This window comes from Dasypus novemcinctus, chromosome 10, assembly GCF_030445035.2.
Source record: "Dasypus novemcinctus isolate mDasNov1 chromosome 10, mDasNov1.1.hap2, whole genome shotgun sequence".
In the NCBI taxonomy this organism is placed as follows: Eukaryota; Metazoa; Chordata; class Mammalia; order Cingulata; family Dasypodidae; genus Dasypus; species Dasypus novemcinctus.
Window position 1 is genome coordinate 59,194,956 of NC_080682.1, and position 21,183 is coordinate 59,216,138.

General features: G+C 36.4%; 1 protein-coding gene across 1 annotated transcript in view; it reads left to right on the forward strand.

Annotated features, from left to right (window-relative positions):
* The window catches only part of CCDC73 (coiled-coil domain containing 73), a 145,435-nt gene that overhangs the window by 26,539 nt on the left and 97,713 nt on the right, over positions 1 to 21,183 (forward strand). The window contains exons 3-6 of the mRNA XM_004446870.5: positions 2,806 to 2,877; positions 17,117 to 17,188; positions 18,787 to 18,822; positions 19,695 to 19,769. Coding sequence (XP_004446927.2) covers positions 2,806 to 2,877; positions 17,117 to 17,188; positions 18,787 to 18,822; positions 19,695 to 19,769 — 255 coding nt within the window. The remainder of the gene's footprint in view (positions 1 to 2,805; positions 2,878 to 17,116; positions 17,189 to 18,786; positions 18,823 to 19,694; positions 19,770 to 21,183) is intronic.

The window sequence follows — 21,183 nt, forward strand, 5'->3', positions numbered from 1 at the left end:
ATTTGTTACCAACAAACCACCCCTGGGCTGCTGCCTTGGCCTCGGGTAAGTTCCAACTTAAGGGAAATAAAAGCAAGCCCCTTGAGCTTGTCATTCAGGGAGCCACTAGACAGTTCAAAAGAAATAACCACAATTATTTGATGATAAGTTCCTTTCTGCTTCTTCCAGTAATAGGAACCTATTCAGGGAGTGCAAGTTGTGGTCTTCAAGGCCACTGCTGAGTTGCAAAAGGGGCATGAAGCCAGAGTAAGTTAAACACAGTAAAGATGTTTTACTGATTTTAGCTATTTCTTTCTTGATTAAGCATTTGCCTGGTTGCTGTAAACTTTTGATCAGTTTCCAGAGTTCTGATAATATTGATTTTGTCAGTTTTTGCCAGTTTATTTGCTGTTTTTGTAGAGGAATGGACTTCTGGATTTCCCTTCTTTGCCATATTCAATGTTGTCACTCCCATTTGGTTCATTATTATAGCTTCTATTTCTTTGCTTGAGATTTCCTAATTTTTTATTTGTTGCAAGAAATTCTGTAATTGATTTTGGAAGCATATTTATGGTGGTTGCTTTTAGTCCTTGTCAGATACTCCCAATATCTGATTCATCTTCTGTTGGTATCACTTCATTGTCTTTTCTCATTCAAGTGGGATTTTCTTGGTTCTCAGTATTATCAGTGATTTTTGATGGCATCCTGGACATTTAGTCTAGTTCTATTAGGAGACTGTTGGTTTCATTTAAATGTTTTGTTTTGGAAAGCAGTCTCTTTGTTTAGGTTTAGCACACAGGTTATGCCTACTTTTTTGAGGCATGGTTCTAATGACAATTTAACCTACAGAGCTTTTGTGGTGCTATTTTGGTCTGCTTGATATTTCTGCTGCTGCTGTCCAGGAGCAGAAAGAATATTCCCACCCTGGGCCATCTGGTGCCTTTAGATGGCAGAGAGGGTGCTTTAGTTTCCTGGGCTGCTTGAAGCAGATACCACGAAATGGGTTGGCTTAAACAATGGGAATTTATTAGCTCACAGTTTTAAAGCCATGTAAATGTCCAAATCAAGGCATTATCAAGGCAATGCTTTCTTTCCCAAGATCAGCTACCAGAGATCCTTGGCTCCTCTGCCACACGGCAAGGCTTTTGGTGGTATCTGCTGATGTCTTCTTTCTCTTCCAGGTTTCATTGCTTTCAGCTTCTTGCTTCCATGTCTCTCTCTCTCTTTGCCTGAATTTCATTCACTTATAAAGGACTCCAGTGATAGGATTAAGACCCATCCTGAATGAGGTTGATCATACCTTTATTGAAGTAGCCTCATCAGAAGTTCTATTTACAATGGGTCCACACCTTTAGGAATGGATTAGATTTAAGAACATGTTTTTCTGGGGGTTCATACAGCTTTAAACCACCACACTCCACCCTCTGGACTTCAAATAGACAGTTTTGTTTTGTTTTGTTTTTTTTAGGATGTACCTGGGATTGAACCCAGGCCCTCATACATAGGAAGCAGGTGCTCAAACAATGAGCTATATCCACTCCCCAATGAGAGTTGGGTTTTTTCATTTGTTTTCTTTTTAGGAGGTACCAGGGATCAAACCTGGGTCCCTACATGGAAAGCAGGTGCTCAACCACTTGAGCTACATCTGCTCCCCTACAGGTTTTATATGCAAAATGCACTCATTTTGTCACAATGTTCTGAAAAACCTTATGTTGTTTCAGAAACAATACCAAGTATAATGTCCCATCAAAATTGATTATAGGTGTGGTTCATCCTGGGCCACAATTCCCCCTTCATCTGTGGACTTATGAAACTTAGAAAACAATTTATTTGCTTCAAAGACTTTGGGTCTTCCCTTGGAGTTGCTTCTCAAAACTTTCTCTTTGGAGCTTTCCCAGCTCTATAACCTTGTTACTGATGCTTTTAAGTGTGGTGTTAGTGGCAGGAGGGGAAGATGGGCATTCTTTGATATTCTTATTAAACTTCAGTCTTAGGTGAACCTGGTTCTCAGGGTAAGGTGTTCACAAGTGGTCTTGCTCCTCCTTCATATTTAATGCATGTATAATCCTTGTATGTATTTCTCCCATTGTAGAGCTGTTGTTGTTGTCATTGTTTTCCTGTTCTCCTGCAGCTGCAACGGGTTTCCAAAAGTGCTCTCAGGTTATAGTTTTTGTTGCCCTGTAGATTAAGGCTTTGGTTCATTAGGGAAGATAAGTGGGAGAGTCTAGGTAGAGTTTCAGTAGGGACTTTTGGTCCCCTTTTCCAACTACAGAGTGTTTCCACTAGGATCCTTAGTTTCTTCCTGCAGATTAAGGCTTTTATTTTTTTTCTGTAGGAGAAATAGAGAATATGGCTTGTGGCTGTGCTTCTCTTACCCAGCCAGTATCATTGGGGAAAGCTTTGTCAGAATTCTTCCCAGCCTTCCCTGGAATCCATGGATTCCCTGGAAGAAAAGCCGACTAAAGGGTGCAAACCTCCCTAATTCTGTGGCCCTTATGATATTCATGTACTTAATTAGCCCACACTCTGCCTTCAATTTGTTAAGGATCTCTAGCTGAATCTTCTTACCAGTTTATGTGGCACTCAGTGGCTTATGCCCCAGGTAAATGGGCTCAGGTGCTGTTTCTTCCTGCAAGCATCTTTATCTAGATTTTGAATTGTCTGTAACCTTAGTTCTTCAATGGATTTGGCCATTTAATTTGTATTTTGTCCAGCTTTTGTTGTTGCAATGGTGGGGAATGCTCTTTCCATCTCTCTAGAAAGAACTGAAACTGGAGTTTTAAAGTCCTAGTTTTAGAGCATTTTTCTTTTTTCTTTTTAACGTAGGAAACAGAAACTCAATATGAAGAGCAGATTGGTAAGATTATTGTGGAGACACAAGAACTTAAATGGCAAAAGGTGAGTGTTTTTTCTCAGATTAACATTTTTAGCATATTTTAAAATATATTCAAATCTTTATTGGGAAGTTAATTTTTAAATTGTGAAGCATGTTCAAGAATAATGCATTATTTTAAACAAAGCCACAAAAAATTCCAACTAAAACTGTTATCATTTGGCTTCCAGAAAACTGAGCATAAATTTTTTGTCTAGGCTTTCTGATCTAACACTGAGGATAACTCTGAAAACTATTATGAACCATTTCACATCAGAAAACATACTGTTTGTTATAGGGGAGTGAGAATATTTTTTAAGAAGTGAAACCTCAGAATTAGCACCATGTTTGATCAGGCTGTTGAAGTATACTGTTACCAAATATATTCTGTTTTAAAATATCAGCTCAGATTCTCTCTGTTGGCTTATCTCTGTTGAAGCATTTATGATAGTGCTTATCATACCTTTCCACCAAAGTAATCTTTTTTTTGCTTTACACACATCTCGATTTATTCAAACTAGAATTTTAAAGTGGCATTGCATTTACTAGGTTCTCACCTTTAGCAAATTGTTAATAGCTTGTGACTCTGTGACTCTAGGGTAGTGTTACTAGAAAAGATTCGAATTTTATCTATATTAATCCGCATAAGGTTGTTTCATTATTCATTTACAAAATAAAAAATCAATGCCTAATAAAAACAGATCACATGTATGTTTCCTTTCCATGTCTGTAAAATGAAGGGTTTTTTTCTTGTTGATTTTCATCACCAGTTTTTTAAAATTAACCTCATAGCATGAGCCCTCAGGAAGGAACTTCACAGCCAACTGGCCTCCCAAAAGACAGCTATGCCTCATTCAAAATAAGGCTGCTATTTAAGAATATCAATATTCTCATTAGACTTCAATCTTTTGAAGTCCAAGAATACTTTTAAAAATGTCATGTCTTTACTAATTTTCACCAAATATTCTTCCACATTCTGCAACTTTGTTTTGCATCTATATGCTAGCCACCAACTTTCAAGTCTCAATGTAAAGCTCCACCAAAGTAACCTTTTTTTTAAAGATTTATTTATTTCTCTCCCCTTTCTCCCCCTCTTGCCCAGTTGTCTGCTCTGTGTCCATTTGCTGTGTGTTCTTCTGTGACCGCTTCTGTCCTTATCAGTGGCACTGGGAATCTGTGTTTCTTTTTGTTGCGTCATCTTGTGTCAGCTATGCGTGTGTGCGGCACCATTCTTGGGCAGGCTGCACTTTCTTTCACGCTGGGCGGCTCTCCTTACGGGGCGCATTCCTTGCGCGTGGGGTGCATTCCTTGCACGTGGGGCTCCCCCCTGCGTGGCACAGCACTCCTTGCCATGCATCAGCACTGTGCATGGGCCAACTCCACACGGGTCAAGGAGGCCCAGGGTTTGAACCGTGGACCTCCCATGTGGTAGATGGACACCCTATCCATTGGGCCAAGCCGCTTCCCCCAAAGTAATCTTAACAACTAAAAGTTGAAAGCTTAACTGTGAAGGCTCCTCTTCTCTCATTTGGTAATATTGGAACAGGAATTAGAAATTGAGAGTAATATAATAGAATCAAGATTCTAGTGACAGAGGATAGACCAAACTAGAAATTATTAGAATTTTGAGAACAGACAGACCCACAGGTTATATGGAATATGGAAATATATTCAGGGTCTGATTATATGAGGGACATGTCTGAAACAAAGTGAAGTGTGTGTGAAGAGAAAGGACAGGTACATACGAGGTACAAACTTAAGTTCAAAACAGATTCCAAAAATATAAAGTCATATCTTGTTTTTGAATAAAGAGAGTCAAGAGTATAAAGTTATCAGAATCCCTAATTTAATCAGTAAGTTTAATACCGTTCAATTTAAAATAGCAAGAGAATTTTTGGGGCACTTAAACTGATGCTAGGCTTATATAGAAATAAACTTAAAGGAGTAGCTGGGCAGTTTTTGAAAAAAGAAGAGGATGAATTAGCCATGTTTATTAGAGCTCATCATGGCAAGGAGAATAACACCTTGACAGAGTTTTGTAGTGTCTCAAAAGGGGTGAGTCAGAAGTGGAGTATGTATAGGGTTATGGAGTTTAGACTCAAATGGCTTAAGGAAGACATTTTATTTTTTAAATTTTAAAGAAACTTTAGATTACGTAAATATTACATTAAAAAACATAGGGTATTCCTATATACCCCACACCCTCCCCTTCCCATACTTTCCTACATTAACAACATCTTTCATTAGTGTGGTACATTTGTACAATTGATGAACACATCTTGAAGCATTGTTACTCACTGTGGACTATAGTTTACATTATAGTTTACACTCTGCCCAGCACAATTTTATAAGTTTTGATAAAATGTATAATGGCCTGCATCTGTCATTACAGTGTCATGTAGGACAATTCCAATGTCCTGAAAACACCCCCATGTTATACCTATTCTTCCTTCTCCCTGCCCTCAGAAGCTCTGATGACCTGCCTTTATATCAATGATAAAGTATCTTCCATTGCTAGAATAATAATAAGTCTATAATAGAATAGTAATAAGTCGACTTTAGTCCATTGTTCATTTCCTAATCTTGAGGATTTGGGCATGGTGATGCCTACTCTGTTCTTAATTGAGAGGGGCCTTAGATCCTGTGGTGCAGATGGACGGAACTATCTTGCTTGCAGTTGCAGATACTCTGTTCCTTGGGATCGGCGTTGTCCATCATCATCTTCTTGCTAGTTGTCCTGGGTGAGTCCAGTGAACTGGAGAGTATGTGTTGCAACTCTGCTGAAATTCAGGGCTCAATGGGCAAATTAATTGACCAAAGATTTAAGTATGGGATGTATATTTAACAAGTACAGTGCTAATAAAAGGGGCAGAAGAGCCATGCATTAGGAAACTATAAATTAATCCAACTCTGTTACACTGGGTAGCATAAATTCCAAAGTAAGGCCCATTGACAGGATTAAGGCAGACATTTTAAGGGTGAGGATTGGGGAAACTTTGTGACATAAGAGTTTAAGATTGATAGACATAATAACATGAAGATATTGAAGCTAGTCTTGAGAGTAAATGGTTTTTTGATACATCAGCTGTTTTCCCAAATGAGCAGCCTTTTGTCTCAGATCTTTTTTTTTTGGCAGCAATTTCCTGAGCAAACACTTACATAATTACTTTATTTCTACTGGGAAAAGGTTTCCTGGAACAAAATTTGTCATGTTGTTGCAAGTAGTCTGTTCTTTGTACTAATATTTCTGTTATATTGATGCAAATGGTTGCAGTTTTCAGTTCCCCTTTGTGGTCATCTTCATCTGAGCTGGAGGATAGATCATTATTATATGAGTATATGATCAATCAAGAACTATACCTCTTCATGAAGAGCCATAATAGCATATTAAGTTGTTTCTGGTGAAGGTTGTTTCAGCTGATATGTGTGTATATATCAGTTTTTCCTATTCTTTTGTTGGATCATTTGATTTGAAAGTGGCTGTGCAACAGCATTTAAGACTCTGGAAATCATACATTTGAACACAGAAACATTAAAAATGCTAAGAAAAATATTATTAGCAGACTCTGCAATTCACTTGTAAGTCAGCAGCCATGAATGCCCAAATTAAATCATGAGAACAGATACCATCCTCAAATCAGAAACAAATTTCAGCCAGTTATTGGACTTGTATCATGGAGTGACCAAGAGCAGAAAATAATATTAACAATAAGGACCTTGGAAATACCATGGTAAAAATAGTAAGTGTTTGCTGATTTAAAGTTCTAGATTGTTAATAAAGAGGAATGAAAATATTTAGGAAAATAAAAAACATAAGCATGCATGTTAAAGCATAGCAATCTGTGACTCTGATAATCATCAGATCAGGGGTTGGAAATCTTTTTCTGTAAAGAGCCAGATAGTAAATATTTTCAGGTTTGTGGGCCATTTGGTCTCTTTCACAACCACTCAACTTTGCTGTTGTAGTATGACAACAACCTTATACAATACTTAAACAAGTGTGGCTGTGTTCCAATAAAACTTATTATGGACACTGAAATGCAAATTTCATACAATTTTCAGATATCACAAAGTCATCTTCTTTTGATTTTTTTCCAGCCATTTAAAAACATAACACTCATTCTTAGCTCATGGGCCAAATAAAAACAGGCAATAGGCTGGATGTATGTAGACCATAGTTTGCAGACCTCTGATCTAGATATTATTCTGCAGGTATTGGGTAGAGTCTGTCTATGTACACCATGGTTTTCTTGATCTTGGGCAGACTCTGTCCTCCTGTAAGAGTCTGTTTCTGAAATTTTCTTAAGTCTCCTTAATTAATCTTTTGGTAGAATGGCAATCAAGATATTGGTAAGTAAAACCTTGTGTCTGTTCAGCTAGGAGACATGAACAGAAAAATCTGTCTTGGAGTTTAACTACTGTGTTATTGGTCAAAAGTACCTGGTAAAATCATTTCCAGTATGATTTCAAGGTGCTTTTTTTTTTTTTTTTTTCTTTTCACCTCTGGGGTCCTTTCCATAAGATACTCTCTCAGGATTTTAGGTCATGTAGAGGAAAGGTAACTTATATCTGTTGGTGATAAGACTAAAAAGCATATTGCATGAGTCCCTTGGAGTAGTTTGCCAGGTTTGTCGAAGTAAAAGTGTGTCCAAAATCAAAGGAGAAATATCCAGCATCACTGGGCAACTTCTAGCAAATTGTATGGTGAAAAACAATGAGTGTAGGAGAATATGGACTTTGTAGTCTTGAGAGTTAGAGGCAGCCTTCTAGGCCATGGATGTTCAAGAATGGCAATTTAATATGCCATTAGTTCTTTCTACTTTTCCTCAAGATTGAGGATGATTGGGGAAATAACGTTCCTAAGTAAATGACAAAGCTTTGCAAAGTTCTCTAATAACAGTTCAGTAAAACAAATGCCTCTGCCACTGGAACTCCTCAAATTGGAGACACAAAATCAAGTAACTTTTTTCTGTTTTCTGAACTGTAGCTTTCTGGTAAGAGAAAAGTACGCTCCATCCTGAGAAGAAGCAAGCAATGATTAGAACACATTCAGAACCCATTATAGGAACTCTATTTGGAGGCGTTCAAAGGGACTGTGACGATTGGGTTTATAAGGATAACAGCTTTTACCGGGATTATGCTGGTGGACAGATGAGATGTGCACAAGAGACATCCTTAGCAATCTTAGTAAAATTTCCTCAACAATGCTAATTGAGCATATTGTTCAATTTGCACTTGTGCTGATGGGGCACTTCATGTAAAATTTTTGCAAAGTTCCACTGAGGTCCTCTAGTGCCACCAAGTGTCCATCCTGAACGTGCCAAAGATTATGTTCTAATTTACAACCATATTTTTCCCATAACTTCTTTTCAGACTCTGGAGCCAATCATGGACATTTTAAAATAGCATTTAAAAAATTTCTCCAAATATTTAACTTACGGGGTATCCTAGGAGTAGGAACTGAATGACAGCTGCCTGTCTATCATAGAGATCAGCTAGGGCATTTCCTTTAGCTTTTATTTATTTTTTATCCCTTTTAGTGTGGCTTTATGATTGCTACCTTCTTAGGAAGCATCTGAGCACATAAAACTGTTGGCCATTTTAAATTGGGATGCCTACTGAAGTTAGAAACCCTCATTGCTTCTACAGTGTTCCAAAATCATGGACTACTCCAAAGGCCTTTCTGCCCTTACTATATATATTAAACTCTCTTTTATCAAGTAGACAATAGATGTAAGCTCCTCTGAGGATAATAAGTTCTTTCATCAGGGCTGATTTTTATTTCTGGTAAGGAGTCATATTTTAGGGATCAGGGAAAACTGTTATAGCATATTCTGCCTGCTTTTTTCCCATTTCAATTTCAAAAAATGACATATCAACAAACAAAATTAAATCTAGATTTTCTAGAGGGTTTCTGAAAAATCTGTGGAAGAATGGTCAGTGTTTAGACAAAGGCTAGACCAACATGCATTGCCCCTTTTTTGAGTAATGGAAAAAGAGTAGTGGGCTTTAAAGTATGAAATGAATGAAATGCATGGAGAATGTCTTAGTTTTATCAGCTGCTTTGACAAATATCACACAATGTGTTGGCTTAAATAATGGGAATTTATAGGCTCACAGTTTTGAGGCTAGGAGAAGTCCAAAATCAAGGTGTCAGCAAGGCAATGCTATCTCGCTGAAGTCTGTAACATTCTGATACTGATTGCCAGCGATCCTTGGGATGTCCTTTTTCTTCTGGGTTCTGTCAACTTCTGACTTCTAGCTCCTCCCCTTGGCTTTCTCTGACTATGTCTGAATTTCTTCTGCCTACAAAGGAGTCCAGTAATCTGGATTAAGGTCCAATCCCCTTAACTAAAAATAACTTTTAGGAAATCCTATTTACAATGGGTTCACACCCACAGAAATGTCGATTAAGATTAAGAACACGTCTACATTGATGTACATAATCCAATATACCATAGGGAAAAAGTACTAAAAGTTCACAGAAGGAATGTGTGCTTGCCTAGAGTCAAGTTTTCAGTAATCAACAAGGACTGCACAGCAAGAAGAACAATCAAGTTTAATAAAATCTTTTAAGTCAGTGGTAGAATAGTAATTTGACTGTTGCTAATATTGCTCTTAGATAAGAAATAGGCTTTTGCCACTGGATCTAGGGGAAGTCCAGTAAGCAACTGGACTTTGATGATTCCAATATCAATATCAAAGACTTGTCTACATCATTCAAGTACAAACAGATAGAAAGCTCTATGATATTTACAAAGGTCTAAAGTGGGAGGCTTTTCAAATAACAAATTTCCTGTTCATGTTTATGGTCTCAAAGAACAGGTTCAGTTGTTGAGGACTTGTTAAATAGAGTTGTGGTGATTGCAGAGAAGTTGGAAGGGAACCCAATGTCTGCAGAAACAAGTGAGACCCCGGATACTAGTGCGATACTATGTCTCATAGTATCCAGTCTTGGAAAGTATTGAATGGCTTATAATTTATCAGAAGTGATAGATTTAACCTTTTGGGATGAATCATATCCTAGCTAATCACTGTTTTTCTCACAAAATTCTGTACTTTTGGAATTTTCATGTCTTTTCTGAGTAAGTTGATAAATGGAGTCAGTTATGTCCATATATTGTCTGAATATTAGGTTGGTGCAAAAGGAATTGCAGTTTTGGACTGTAAATTTTAAATCATTATAACTAGGCTCAGATGAATCTTTATTAATCAAAATAGGAACCATTACAATCAACACATTTTTGCCAATGAGAAATAAATTTGTTTATTCCTGTAGCATAAAAATCTGTACTTTGGGATTCAACAAACTCTTGGGAAGCATTTTCTGTGTCCTGCTGGTTGTGGAAGCGTTTTCCCAGCAAAAAGTTGTTGAGATGCTTGAAGAAGTGGTACTCGGTTGGGGAGAGGTCAGGGAATACGGTGGATCAGGCAAAAGTTCATAGCCCAATTCGTTCAACTTTTGAAGCATTGATTGTGCAACATGCAGTCGGGCATTGTCATGGAGAAGACTCGTGCCCTTTCTGTTGACCAGTGCCTGCTGCAGGCTTTGCAGTTTTCAGTGCATCTCATCTATTTGCTGATCAAATTACTCAGAAGTAATGGTTTTGGCAGGATTCAGAAAGCTGTAGTGGATCAGACCCACAGCAGATCACCAAATATAGACATGACCTTTTTTGGGTACAAACTTGGCTTTGGGAAGTGCTTTTGAGCTTCTTCCAGGTCCAACCACTGAATTGGTCATAGCCGGTTGTCGTATAAAACCCACTTCCATTGCGTGTCACAATCCGATCGAGAAATACTTTGTTGTTGTTGTGTAGAATGAGAGAAGACAATACTTCAAAATGACAATTTTTTGGATTTTCGGTCAGCTCATGAGGCACCCACTTATCAAGCTTTTTCACCTTTCCAATTTGCTTCAAGTGCCAAATGACTGTAGAATGGTCGACATTAGTTCTTCGGCAACTTCTCATGTAGTTGAAAGAGGATCACCTTCGATGATTGCTCTCAATTGGTCATTGTCAACTTCTGATAGCCGGCCACTAAGCTCCTCTTCTCCAAGGGTCTCATCTCCTTTGCAAAACTTCTTGAATCACCATGGCACTGTACATTTATTAGCAGTTCCTGGGCTAAATGTGTTATTGATGTTGTGAATTGTCTCTGCTGCTTTACAATCTATTTTGAACTCAAATAAGAAAATTGCTCAAATTTGCTTTTTGTCTAACATTTCCATAGTCTAAAATAAATATAAAATAAACAGGAAGTAATAAGTCAATTGCAAAAAAACATAAAGTGAGAAATGCATATTAAAATGATGTATGACATAACCACATTTAATCATACGTATCCCAATATCAAATGGCAAATTTCAGCAATGCAAAACTGCAATTACTTTTGCACCAATGTAATAAAAAATCACAGGAAAAATTAAGTTCTTTAACGTTCTGCAGTATACCATTGAGGCATAACTGTCTACAAATTGTTGGCTTTCCCAGGAAAAGACAAACCCATGTTGGCTATCTTCATCTAAAGGGATACTATTAGAAACAAATACATATCTATAGTGTAAAATATGTAGTCTCAGGTGGCACTGATGCTAAAATAGGACTTAGGGTCAGTACTACAGGCAAGTGGTGGAATGACTAATTTATTTATGACCTTATGGTCGTGAACAAACCTTGCTGTTCACCACTGGGCTTCTTTGGCTGGGGAACAGTAGCATTTAAAGATTGGTATAAGGCCTGACTCTTCCTACCTTTATTATGCTTTTGAACTATCGGCTTTATTTATTTATTTATTTATTTTTATTGACTTTGTAATATTACATTAAAAAAATATATATATGAGGTCCCATTCAACCCCACCACCCCCACCCCACCTCTCCCCCCCCCCCCCCCCAGCAACACTCATTCCCATCATCATGACACATCCATTACATTTGGTAAGTACATCTTTGGGCACCTCTGCACCTCATGGTCAATGGCATCATGGCCCACATTCTCCCCCATTCCATCCAGTGGGCCCTGTGAGGATTTACAATGTCCGGTGATTGCCCCTGGAGCACCATCCAGGGCAGCTCCATGTCCCAAAGATGCCTCCACCTCTCATCTCTTCCTGCCTTTCCCCATACCCATCAGCCACCATGTCCACTTTTCCCAATCCAATGCCACCTTTTCTATGTGGACATTGGATTAGTTGTGTCCATTGCACCTCTATGTCAAGAGGAGGCTCAGATTCCACATGGATGCTGGATGCAATATTCCCACTTTCAGTTGTAATCACTCTAGGCTCCATGGTGTGGTGGTTGTCCTTCTTCAACTCCATCTTAGCTGAGTGTGGTGAGTCCAATATATCAGATTCTTTAGCTTCCAGTTTTGGAGGTTACTGTGCAAATTTAGATACAGGTTTAGATAGGTAGATCTGAACCTTGCTGCCAAAACTCATTACCCATAAAGAGTACTACTTCATGGAGATGTTCAATTTGGTTTGATTTATATATAAAGGTACCAGTAAATAAATATAAATAAATATCCAAATTAGCTATTATATGGCTATGAATAGGAAAGTCCTCAGGGACTGCTTTGTTGTGTCTCTCATTATGTTTTCCTTGTACCTCTTGTTGCATCACCTTGTTGCATCAGCTTGTCATGCCTACCTGTCATGCCAACTTGCTTTCTTCTTTAGGAAGCACTGGAAACTGAACCAGGGATCTCCCATGTGGTAGGCAGGAGCCCAGTCGCTTGAGCCACATCCACTTCCCCAACCTTTCACTTTCAACCTGATTGTGTCCTTATGTCTGAGGTGAGTCTCTTGTTAGAAAGCATGTAGATGGCTCATATTTTTTCCCCATAATGTCAGTGTATGTGTTTTGATTGGGGAATTCATTCCATTAATGTTCAGTGTTATTATTGTAAAGGCATTACTTCCTTTGTCTATTTTATACTTTGACTTTCCATTATCATATCATACTATTGTCTTTCTTTTTACTCTTTAAGTTACCCTTACTAATAATCCTCATTTCTTCACTCTTCTGCAAGGCTGTCACTCATGTCTTTTCCTTTCAGTCTATAGCACATTCTTTAGTATCTCTTGTTAATCTAGACTTTTGTAACATACTCTCTCCATTATTGTTTGTCTGTAAATACTTTAAACTCACCCTCAATTTTGAAGGAGAGTCTTGCTGGAGAAAGAACTTGGCTGGTAGTTTTTCTCTTTCAGAACCTTAAATATATCATAACATTGTCTTATGCCTCCTTGGTTTCTGATGAGAGATCCGCAGTTAGTCTTAATGAGCTTCCCTTGTATGTGATACATTTCTTTTCTCTTGCTGCTTTCAGACTCCTCTCTTTATCTCTGGTATTGGTCATTCTGAAGAGTAGGTGTCTCAGGGTAGGTCTATTCAGATTTATTCTGTTTGGGTTGTACTGTCCTTCTTGGATATTGTTATTTATCTCTTTCATACAGTTTGGGAGGTTTTTGTTCATTACTTCCTCAAATATTCTTTCTGTACCTTTTCCATTCTCTCCTTCTGGGACACTGATAATGTATATGTTTGTGTGTTTCACATTATCATTCAATTCTCTGACACCCTGATCCATTTTTTCCATTCTTTTCTCTTTCTCCTCTCCTGTCATTTCAAGTTCATATGCTTGGTCCTCCAATTCAGTAATTCTGTCTTCCACCAATTCAAGTCTCTTGTTATATGCCTCTAATGTATTTTTAATTTCATCCATTTCATCTTTCTTTCCTTAAACTCTGTTACTTTTCTATGCAGGTTTTTAAATTGTTCTTTATGTCCATCCAGTGACTCCTTAATATCCTTTATCTCTTATTCATATTTTGCTTCAACTCCTTGAATTGATTTAGGATATTTGTTTGATTATCTTTGATTAGTTGTCTTAAACCCTGTGTCTTGTCAGGATTTTGGTTTGTTCCTTTGCCTGGGCTGCCTCTTCCTGTTTCTTAGTATGGCTTGTTATTTTTTGCTGTTGTCTCGGCATCTGAATATTTTGATGGATTTCCTCTGATGGTCAGTTTCTCTCTCTTGCCTAGTGGTTTTGTTGCTCCACTCTTTTCTGATTTTGGCTTAACTTATTCTAAGTCTTTAATATTGCCCAGCTCAAATTATCAAAATAGGGCAACGGATTCACTAATGGAGTGCAGATCTGATGCTAGGCTCTGGGATGAGAGGCTCCAAAAAGTGTTTTTTCTCCTTGCGTTTTCCTAACCAGACAGCAGATGGCAATCATTGGCAAATCGTTCCGTGGAAGTATCTCTTTCAACTTCTTCTTTCCCATGATTCTGGTCTGACCATAGCCGAGATTCAAAGCAGGCTGTGCTGGCCAAACTCCCTGAAGAGAAATCACTCTCTGCCCTCCACTCCACTCTTCTTCTTCCTAGGGAGGAAAATGTCTGTTCCCCTCACAGTTGGCTGCAATGAGCCATGGGTTTCTATCAGGCTGTTCACTGTGAAGGGTGGGGAATGGGTGCTGTCCCCAGCCTTAGGGGCTAGCAACTCACAGTTTTCATTTTGTCATATTTGTCTCTCTGTCCCTCGCCCTCCTGGAGGATGTACAACACTCTCCTGTTCTACAGATCCCGAACACAGCTCCCTTGGACAGTTTTTTGTCCTTCCTTCATTGTTTTTGTGAGAAAGTTGAGCCCTGCCTACCTACTCTGATGCCATCTTCCTAGAAGTCTAATAAGAATATTAACATTGCTATAAATAAAAGAAAGTGGGAGTGGATGTAGCTCAGTGGTTGAGTGCCTGCTTCCCATGTATGAATTCCAGGGTTCAATCCCCAGTACCTCCTAAAATAAATAAATAAATAAATAAAATAAAACATTTAAAGTCATTTTGAATCTAAAGGACAGAATACATAGCTTCCACCAAAAAGGGGGAGGGAAACAAGAAAAGAATGGACAAAAGGACTCATGTACATTATTGCAATAATGTATGTTGCCATGTGAGCATATATGCTTATGTAAAGAAATGTATGTTGCCATGTGAGCATTTATGCTTATGTAATAAAATTGGTTTCAGGGCTAGTTTTAGAAGGCTTAAGACTATAGCATGTTTGCAACTGGGACTGTTGATTTTAATAACTTTAGTAAAAAGATAGTTTCTTAAATAGATAAATGAAACCTCCTCAAAATTCAGCACTTTGTTCTTGAAAAAACTTTGTCAAGAAAGTAAAAAAGGCAGCCTACTCAATTGAAGAAAATTTTTGGAAACCACATATCCAATAAAGGTTTAATATCCATGTTCTGTAAAGATACCATACAACTCAAGCAACCCTGGTAAAAAATGGGCAAAAGATTTAAATAGACATTTTTCCAAAGAGGAAATACAAATGGTCAAAAAAACATGAAAAAATGCTCAACATCACTTGCTATTAGGGAAATGCAGATCAAAACTACAATGAGATACCATTTCACACCTTATAAAATGGCCATTATTAAAAAGACAGAAAACTATAAGTGCTGGGAAGGATGTGTAGAAAAAGAAACACTCCCTCACTGATAGTAGGAAGTAGAATGGTGCAGCCTCAGTGGAAGACACTTTGGTTGTTCCTCAGGAAGCTGAGTATAGAACTGCCATGTGATCCAGAAATACTGTCATTAGGAATATATTCAGAAGAACTGAAAGCAAGGATGCAAACTGAAATTGGTACACTTGTGTTCATAGAAGCATTATTCACAATTGCTAAATATGCAACCGGCCCAAGTGTCCATCAACCAATGAATGGATAAACAAAATGTGGTACATACACACAATGGAATACAATTCAGGTGTAAGAAGAAAGGAAATCAGAATGCATATGACAACATGGATGAAATGGGAGGATACTATGTTGAGTCAAAAAGCCAGACACAAAAGGACAAACATTGTACGGTCTCACTAATACGAAGTAAATATAATGATTAAACTCACAGAGGTAAACTCTAGATTATAGGTTACTAGGAAACAGAATGTGGGTTGAGAATGGGAGCTGATGTTTAATGTATGTAGTATTATTAATAATGTCTATTGTAAAGTTGTGGAAATGAATAGAGTTGAGAGTAACATATTATAGTAAGTGAGTATAACTAACATTGCTGATTTATAAATGTGATTGTGACTGAAAAAAGTAGTCTGTGGACATAAATGTCAATCAAAAGGAAACTAGGCAATAATCTTAGGAACTGTATAACAGTGATTTCAGTGGCAGGTGAAGATTGTGGTTAATAGTATTTTGGGCTCAACTTTTTTACAAAGTGCTAAAAATATGGTGATACACGGGAAAATTACAACCAATTTAACTTAAGGATGATAGTTAACAGTAATATTGTAATATTTCCCAGGAATAGCAAGAAGATATTATTTCATTAGTAAGAGACAGCAATATGGGTGTATAAAAGGGTATGGGATTTTTTCTTTTGGAGTAATGAAATGTTCTTAAATTAACTGAATTGATGACAACAACTCTGTGATGAGTATGAGAACCACTGAGTGTACACTTTGAATGGACTGTACAAAAAATGGGCCTGTATAACACAGGGAATCCAGTGATGGATGATGGACTGTGGTTAATAGGACAAATATGAAAATGTTTTCTTCTCATTGATAACAAATATATAATACAAAAATATAGGGTCTTAGTAATTGGGTAGGTTGGGGGAAAATACACCAAATGTAAGATATGGGCTATAGTTAGTAGTACTATTTATGATACTCTTTCATAGTTTGTAAAAAATGTTCACAACAATGCAAGTTGGTGGTGGTGGGGAGATGTTTGGGAGCCTTGTATAATATATGCATGTTTGTTTTTTAAGTTCACAAATTTTACTATACACTTATTGTTTATATATGTTCATGTATAAATTTATATACTTCAATAAAATTTTATTTTTAGAAAGATATTTTCTTGAAGAAAGCTTTGGAGCAACACATGTTCAGAGTCTAAAAATGAAAAAAGCAATGCATATTTATATAAAGAAGCAATTAGAAGTCAAATTCTATGCTGATTTTATGACAATTTTAAAAATCTTAAAATTTCATTTCAAGAGCATAAAATAATATGTGTAATAAATATATCCTTATGTAACATTTATGTAATCTAAGTATCTTTTAAAAATTAAAAAAATTATTTTAAAAATGTTCATACAGGAAAAAAATAACTTCCATATTTATATTTTATGTTCTATAACATGAACACAGTTAAAATTTTAAGCTGAAAGAATTGTTAGAATTTATCTTTTAACTTCTCATGATTTTTAACATAGGAAACTCTTCAGAATGAAAAGGAAACATTAGCAAAGCAACACAAAGAAGCCATGACAATTTTTAAAAAGCAGGTAATTTCCTAAGGATAGACAAACACTACAGTTTTAAATCTTGTGTTTTCTCCCTTTCCTATGAATACTGTAAAATGGTCTTCACACTCATTGAAGATATAAAAGGAGAAAAAGGGTATTATTGTCAGAAATAAAACTGTGAATCAAGTTTGATAATAAAGGTTGCAGAGTAGTAGAATTTGTTAGTTAAGGAGGGAAATGGGGAACACTTTTTTTTTGGGAATTAGAGATACATTTTCATCTGTCCTAAATAATTTAGGTCAGTGAGATATGTATGCCCTTGTTCTCTCTCCTCACTATCCCCTTTCTCTCTTTCATTAGAGTGTACTAGGACTTATTCCACATAATGCAAGCCAAATTTTGAACACTGATTGAAAGCTAAGATGGAAGTAGATGTAAAGGATGGGGGAGGTGATTATCATATATTGAAGCTTCCATAAATAGCAACTAAGAAAAACTAGTAGAAAAATAGCTAGGGAAAAAAGAAAAAGAAAAAGATTTTAAAGAATTGAATAGCAACTCAGTTATTTTGTATTCTGTAGCTCTTTTTGACTGCTTCAAATTTCTCTTCAATCTTTAGGTAGAAAATAATAGTTAAAGAAAATGTGTTCATGGAAAATATCCTCTGGAAGTTTTCCCCCTATATTTATCCCACCATCATCATTATTTCTTTGTTTTTCCTTAATTCTTCTTAACTTTCATCTTCATGTGAGTGTGTGTAGTTAGAAAGAGAGATGTAAATAAAGAGATAAACCTATAGAACTTAAATCATTAGTGGGTTATGGTTCTTGTAATGCACACAAAAATATAAATATGTTTATACCTATGATAAGCGTCCTTCCTTTTACTTGAGATTGGCCTAAGTAGAGTTATGGGAGTTTTAATTGAAGGATAAGGAAACAGAAACCATTTGTGAAGCATTAGTATTGTCTCAAAAGAGCAAATCTTCGTCTCCATTATCACATATGGAATTGGGAAAACATTGGAATACCCAGATATCTGGAGGGCATAGGAGAAAGTGCTCTTGGATTCTTTTTTTTAAAAGTTCTGAAATGCAAGTGAGGAGTGTGGAAAGGCAATGGGAGAGTTCCAAAGAAAAATTTCATTTCTTGACAGTTTTGCCTTAATATCCTTGTGCTTGCTGGAATATTTCATTATTTTTTTTACATGCTTACTTCGTTTTTTTTTTGTTTTATAATGTCATTATTTATTGACTTCCACATGCATTTAAAAATTTTCAGAGCATAAATAATATAAGTGATATTGATTTCATAAAATTGTTCCTTCTGGAAATTAATGTTACTATTTAGGAATAAATAGCAAAATATTTGAGACATTCAAATAAAAACTTCTGGAGGGGAAAACTAAACTTTAAAGGATGATTGATATCTTGAATCAGCATAATTTAAATTGTTCATTTACTTTAGTAACTGACTTTTTTCCTTTTATATCTTTATTATTTTATTATCTGAAAGTAAAAGTGGCATATTCACATTAGTAAGTTCAAATAATATAAGCATGTAAAAATACACTGACCAGTGTAATTCACAGTTAACAGTTTACTTACCTGTATTTTAATCTTTAAAATTGTTTATCAGCTACAAATGAAGATGTGTGCCTTGGAAGAAGAAAAGGTATTTATTAATTTTTAAAAATAATTGAAAGCATAATTAAATACATTTAATTATCTATTGTTCACCTCAGTGGAAAGGAGTATTAGTTATGAAGTAATGGAGAATATGATTGCATAGAATCTTAGTGACAGAAAGGATGCAAAAAGGGAATCTTGTTACCAATCCCTGCCTTTTTCCTGTTGAGAGTACTGATGCCTGGCAAAACTAAATGATTTGCCAAATGTCTCACTTGGTAATAGTTAAGAGGCTACTAGAACCCAGAGCTCTTCAGCTCCCAAATTAATGCTCTTTCTACTCTACTACAATGTTTCTATTAACTGTGGTATATTTTTAGTGCTTTTCAGCTTAACTACTTCTTATTTAAAAAACATTTAAGTATTTGTATCTGGGTACATACCAGCTGGCAAAGACAATACAACTCTGAATAAACCTAGAAATTCATCTGGCATTAAATATTTTCTCTATTTAATTAATACATGTTTTTATTATATCAAGGAGTATCCTGTTTAGAATATTCATAATTTATAATTTATTTTTTTAGCAAAAGACCTTTTTAAAATTCTCCCATATCCTTATATTCTTAAGACAGATGTACTAGTATCTTACTAATTAGAATCTATTCTAGCTGCATGAATTAAAATAATGAGTGTCCGTAAGTTATCTGGTAGGAATGTTCTACTGATAAAATGACTTGCTATAACATGATTTTCCATTTCATGATAAAGCCCTTATTGTAATTTTATGACATTTAAAAATTTAAAGTCCATGAAGTATTAGATTCAAAAGAGATTTTGGTTTTTGAGCTCTATATTTCCCCTTTTTATAATATCGCTTACATGGGGGAATATTGAAAAATATTTTTTTACTTAAAGGGAAAATATCAGCTTGCTACAGAAATAAAAGAAAAAGAGATAGAAGGACTGAAGGAAACATTAAGAACATTACAGGTAAAGTAACAATATTGTTTAAAAAGCAATTTAGTATTTTAACATTGTATCAGTAAAACTATATTAAACATAAGTTAGCAAAGCACAGCTGACAAAAAACTCAGTTTTTCATTAATGAAATATATAATATATTATAGAATTTAATGTTTTTTCCGTGAGAATCTTGAATTTCAAATTAGTAAGATTTTTGCTTCCTCATCTTTTATTTTATAATAAAAAGAGGTATTAAAATATCCTCATTATTTTTATAGTAGTATAATGAAATAGATATATATTGTTTTTAATATTTTATAGATGAGAAAAACAATTTAGGCACATATTTTATAACTTATTTATCCAAGGTCGTTAAAAACTGTTTATTTGCTGGAAATGTAAAGACTAAGAAAATACCACCCTTGCTGTCAAGTTGTTCAAGGTCTCACAGAAACTACAGAAGTATGCAAGTGATGATATTTCATTCAATATATATTTATTGATGGTGTATTATATAAAAAGCACTGGTCTTGGCACTGGGAATACAGCAGTAAATATAAAAGACAAAAATCTCTGCCCTTGTGGAGCTATATTTTAATGGGGAATGAGGTAAAAAGTAAAATAAAGAGTGAGAGGGAAGATGATATTCATATGACCTCAAAGTATTATCCAATAGATAATATAATACTAATTACAAAGAAGAAAAGATATAGTTTTACAGTGGAAGGAACCTGACAGTCACCACCTTAATCAAGTGATCAAATCTAGCAGAGTTAATAGTTGGACAGCCTTTCTGTGGTGGGTCCACTGTTATTATATTAAAAGGGACACATAATTTCATCTATGTAATTTATTTTTAAAGATTTATTTATGGGGTGGGGCAAGATGGTGGCTGAGTGAGCTTACCTGACAGTCTCTCCTGCAAAGAAGCGGCTGGGCAGTGTTGGAGGTTCTCCAGGACCAAGCTGTTTTGGGATTTTTGCAGGGCAGGAAGTGTCTGGACATTGATTTGGTGGGAAGGTAACGGAGAGGATTAGTCTATAAGATATAATTGAAACTCTATTGCACGGAGGTGAAAGTTGTGCGCAGAATGCTCCCTCCTGGGGGGTGGGGTGGAGCTGCGGAACCAGCACTGCGGTCGCGCTTTTTGGAGGCTCTGCAGTACTGGGGAATTCGTGAGCCCTGGGCGGGCTGTTAGGGGGTTGAAAGGACGGGACGCCTTTGCAGACCGATTTGGGGAGACAAACGAGGTTTTGTTGCGAAGCGGGGAATTTTTGATTGCGGACACAAGTAATAGCACTTCCGCCTGGAGCCCTGCCCCCACAAGCCCGGCTGTGGATCTGCAGCGGAATTAGATTGCTGGCAATAAAGGGACGTAATCGGGAGGTTGTTACAGGGTGCGGCGAGGGGGGGGGCATGTCTGGAAGCCAATTGGGGAATA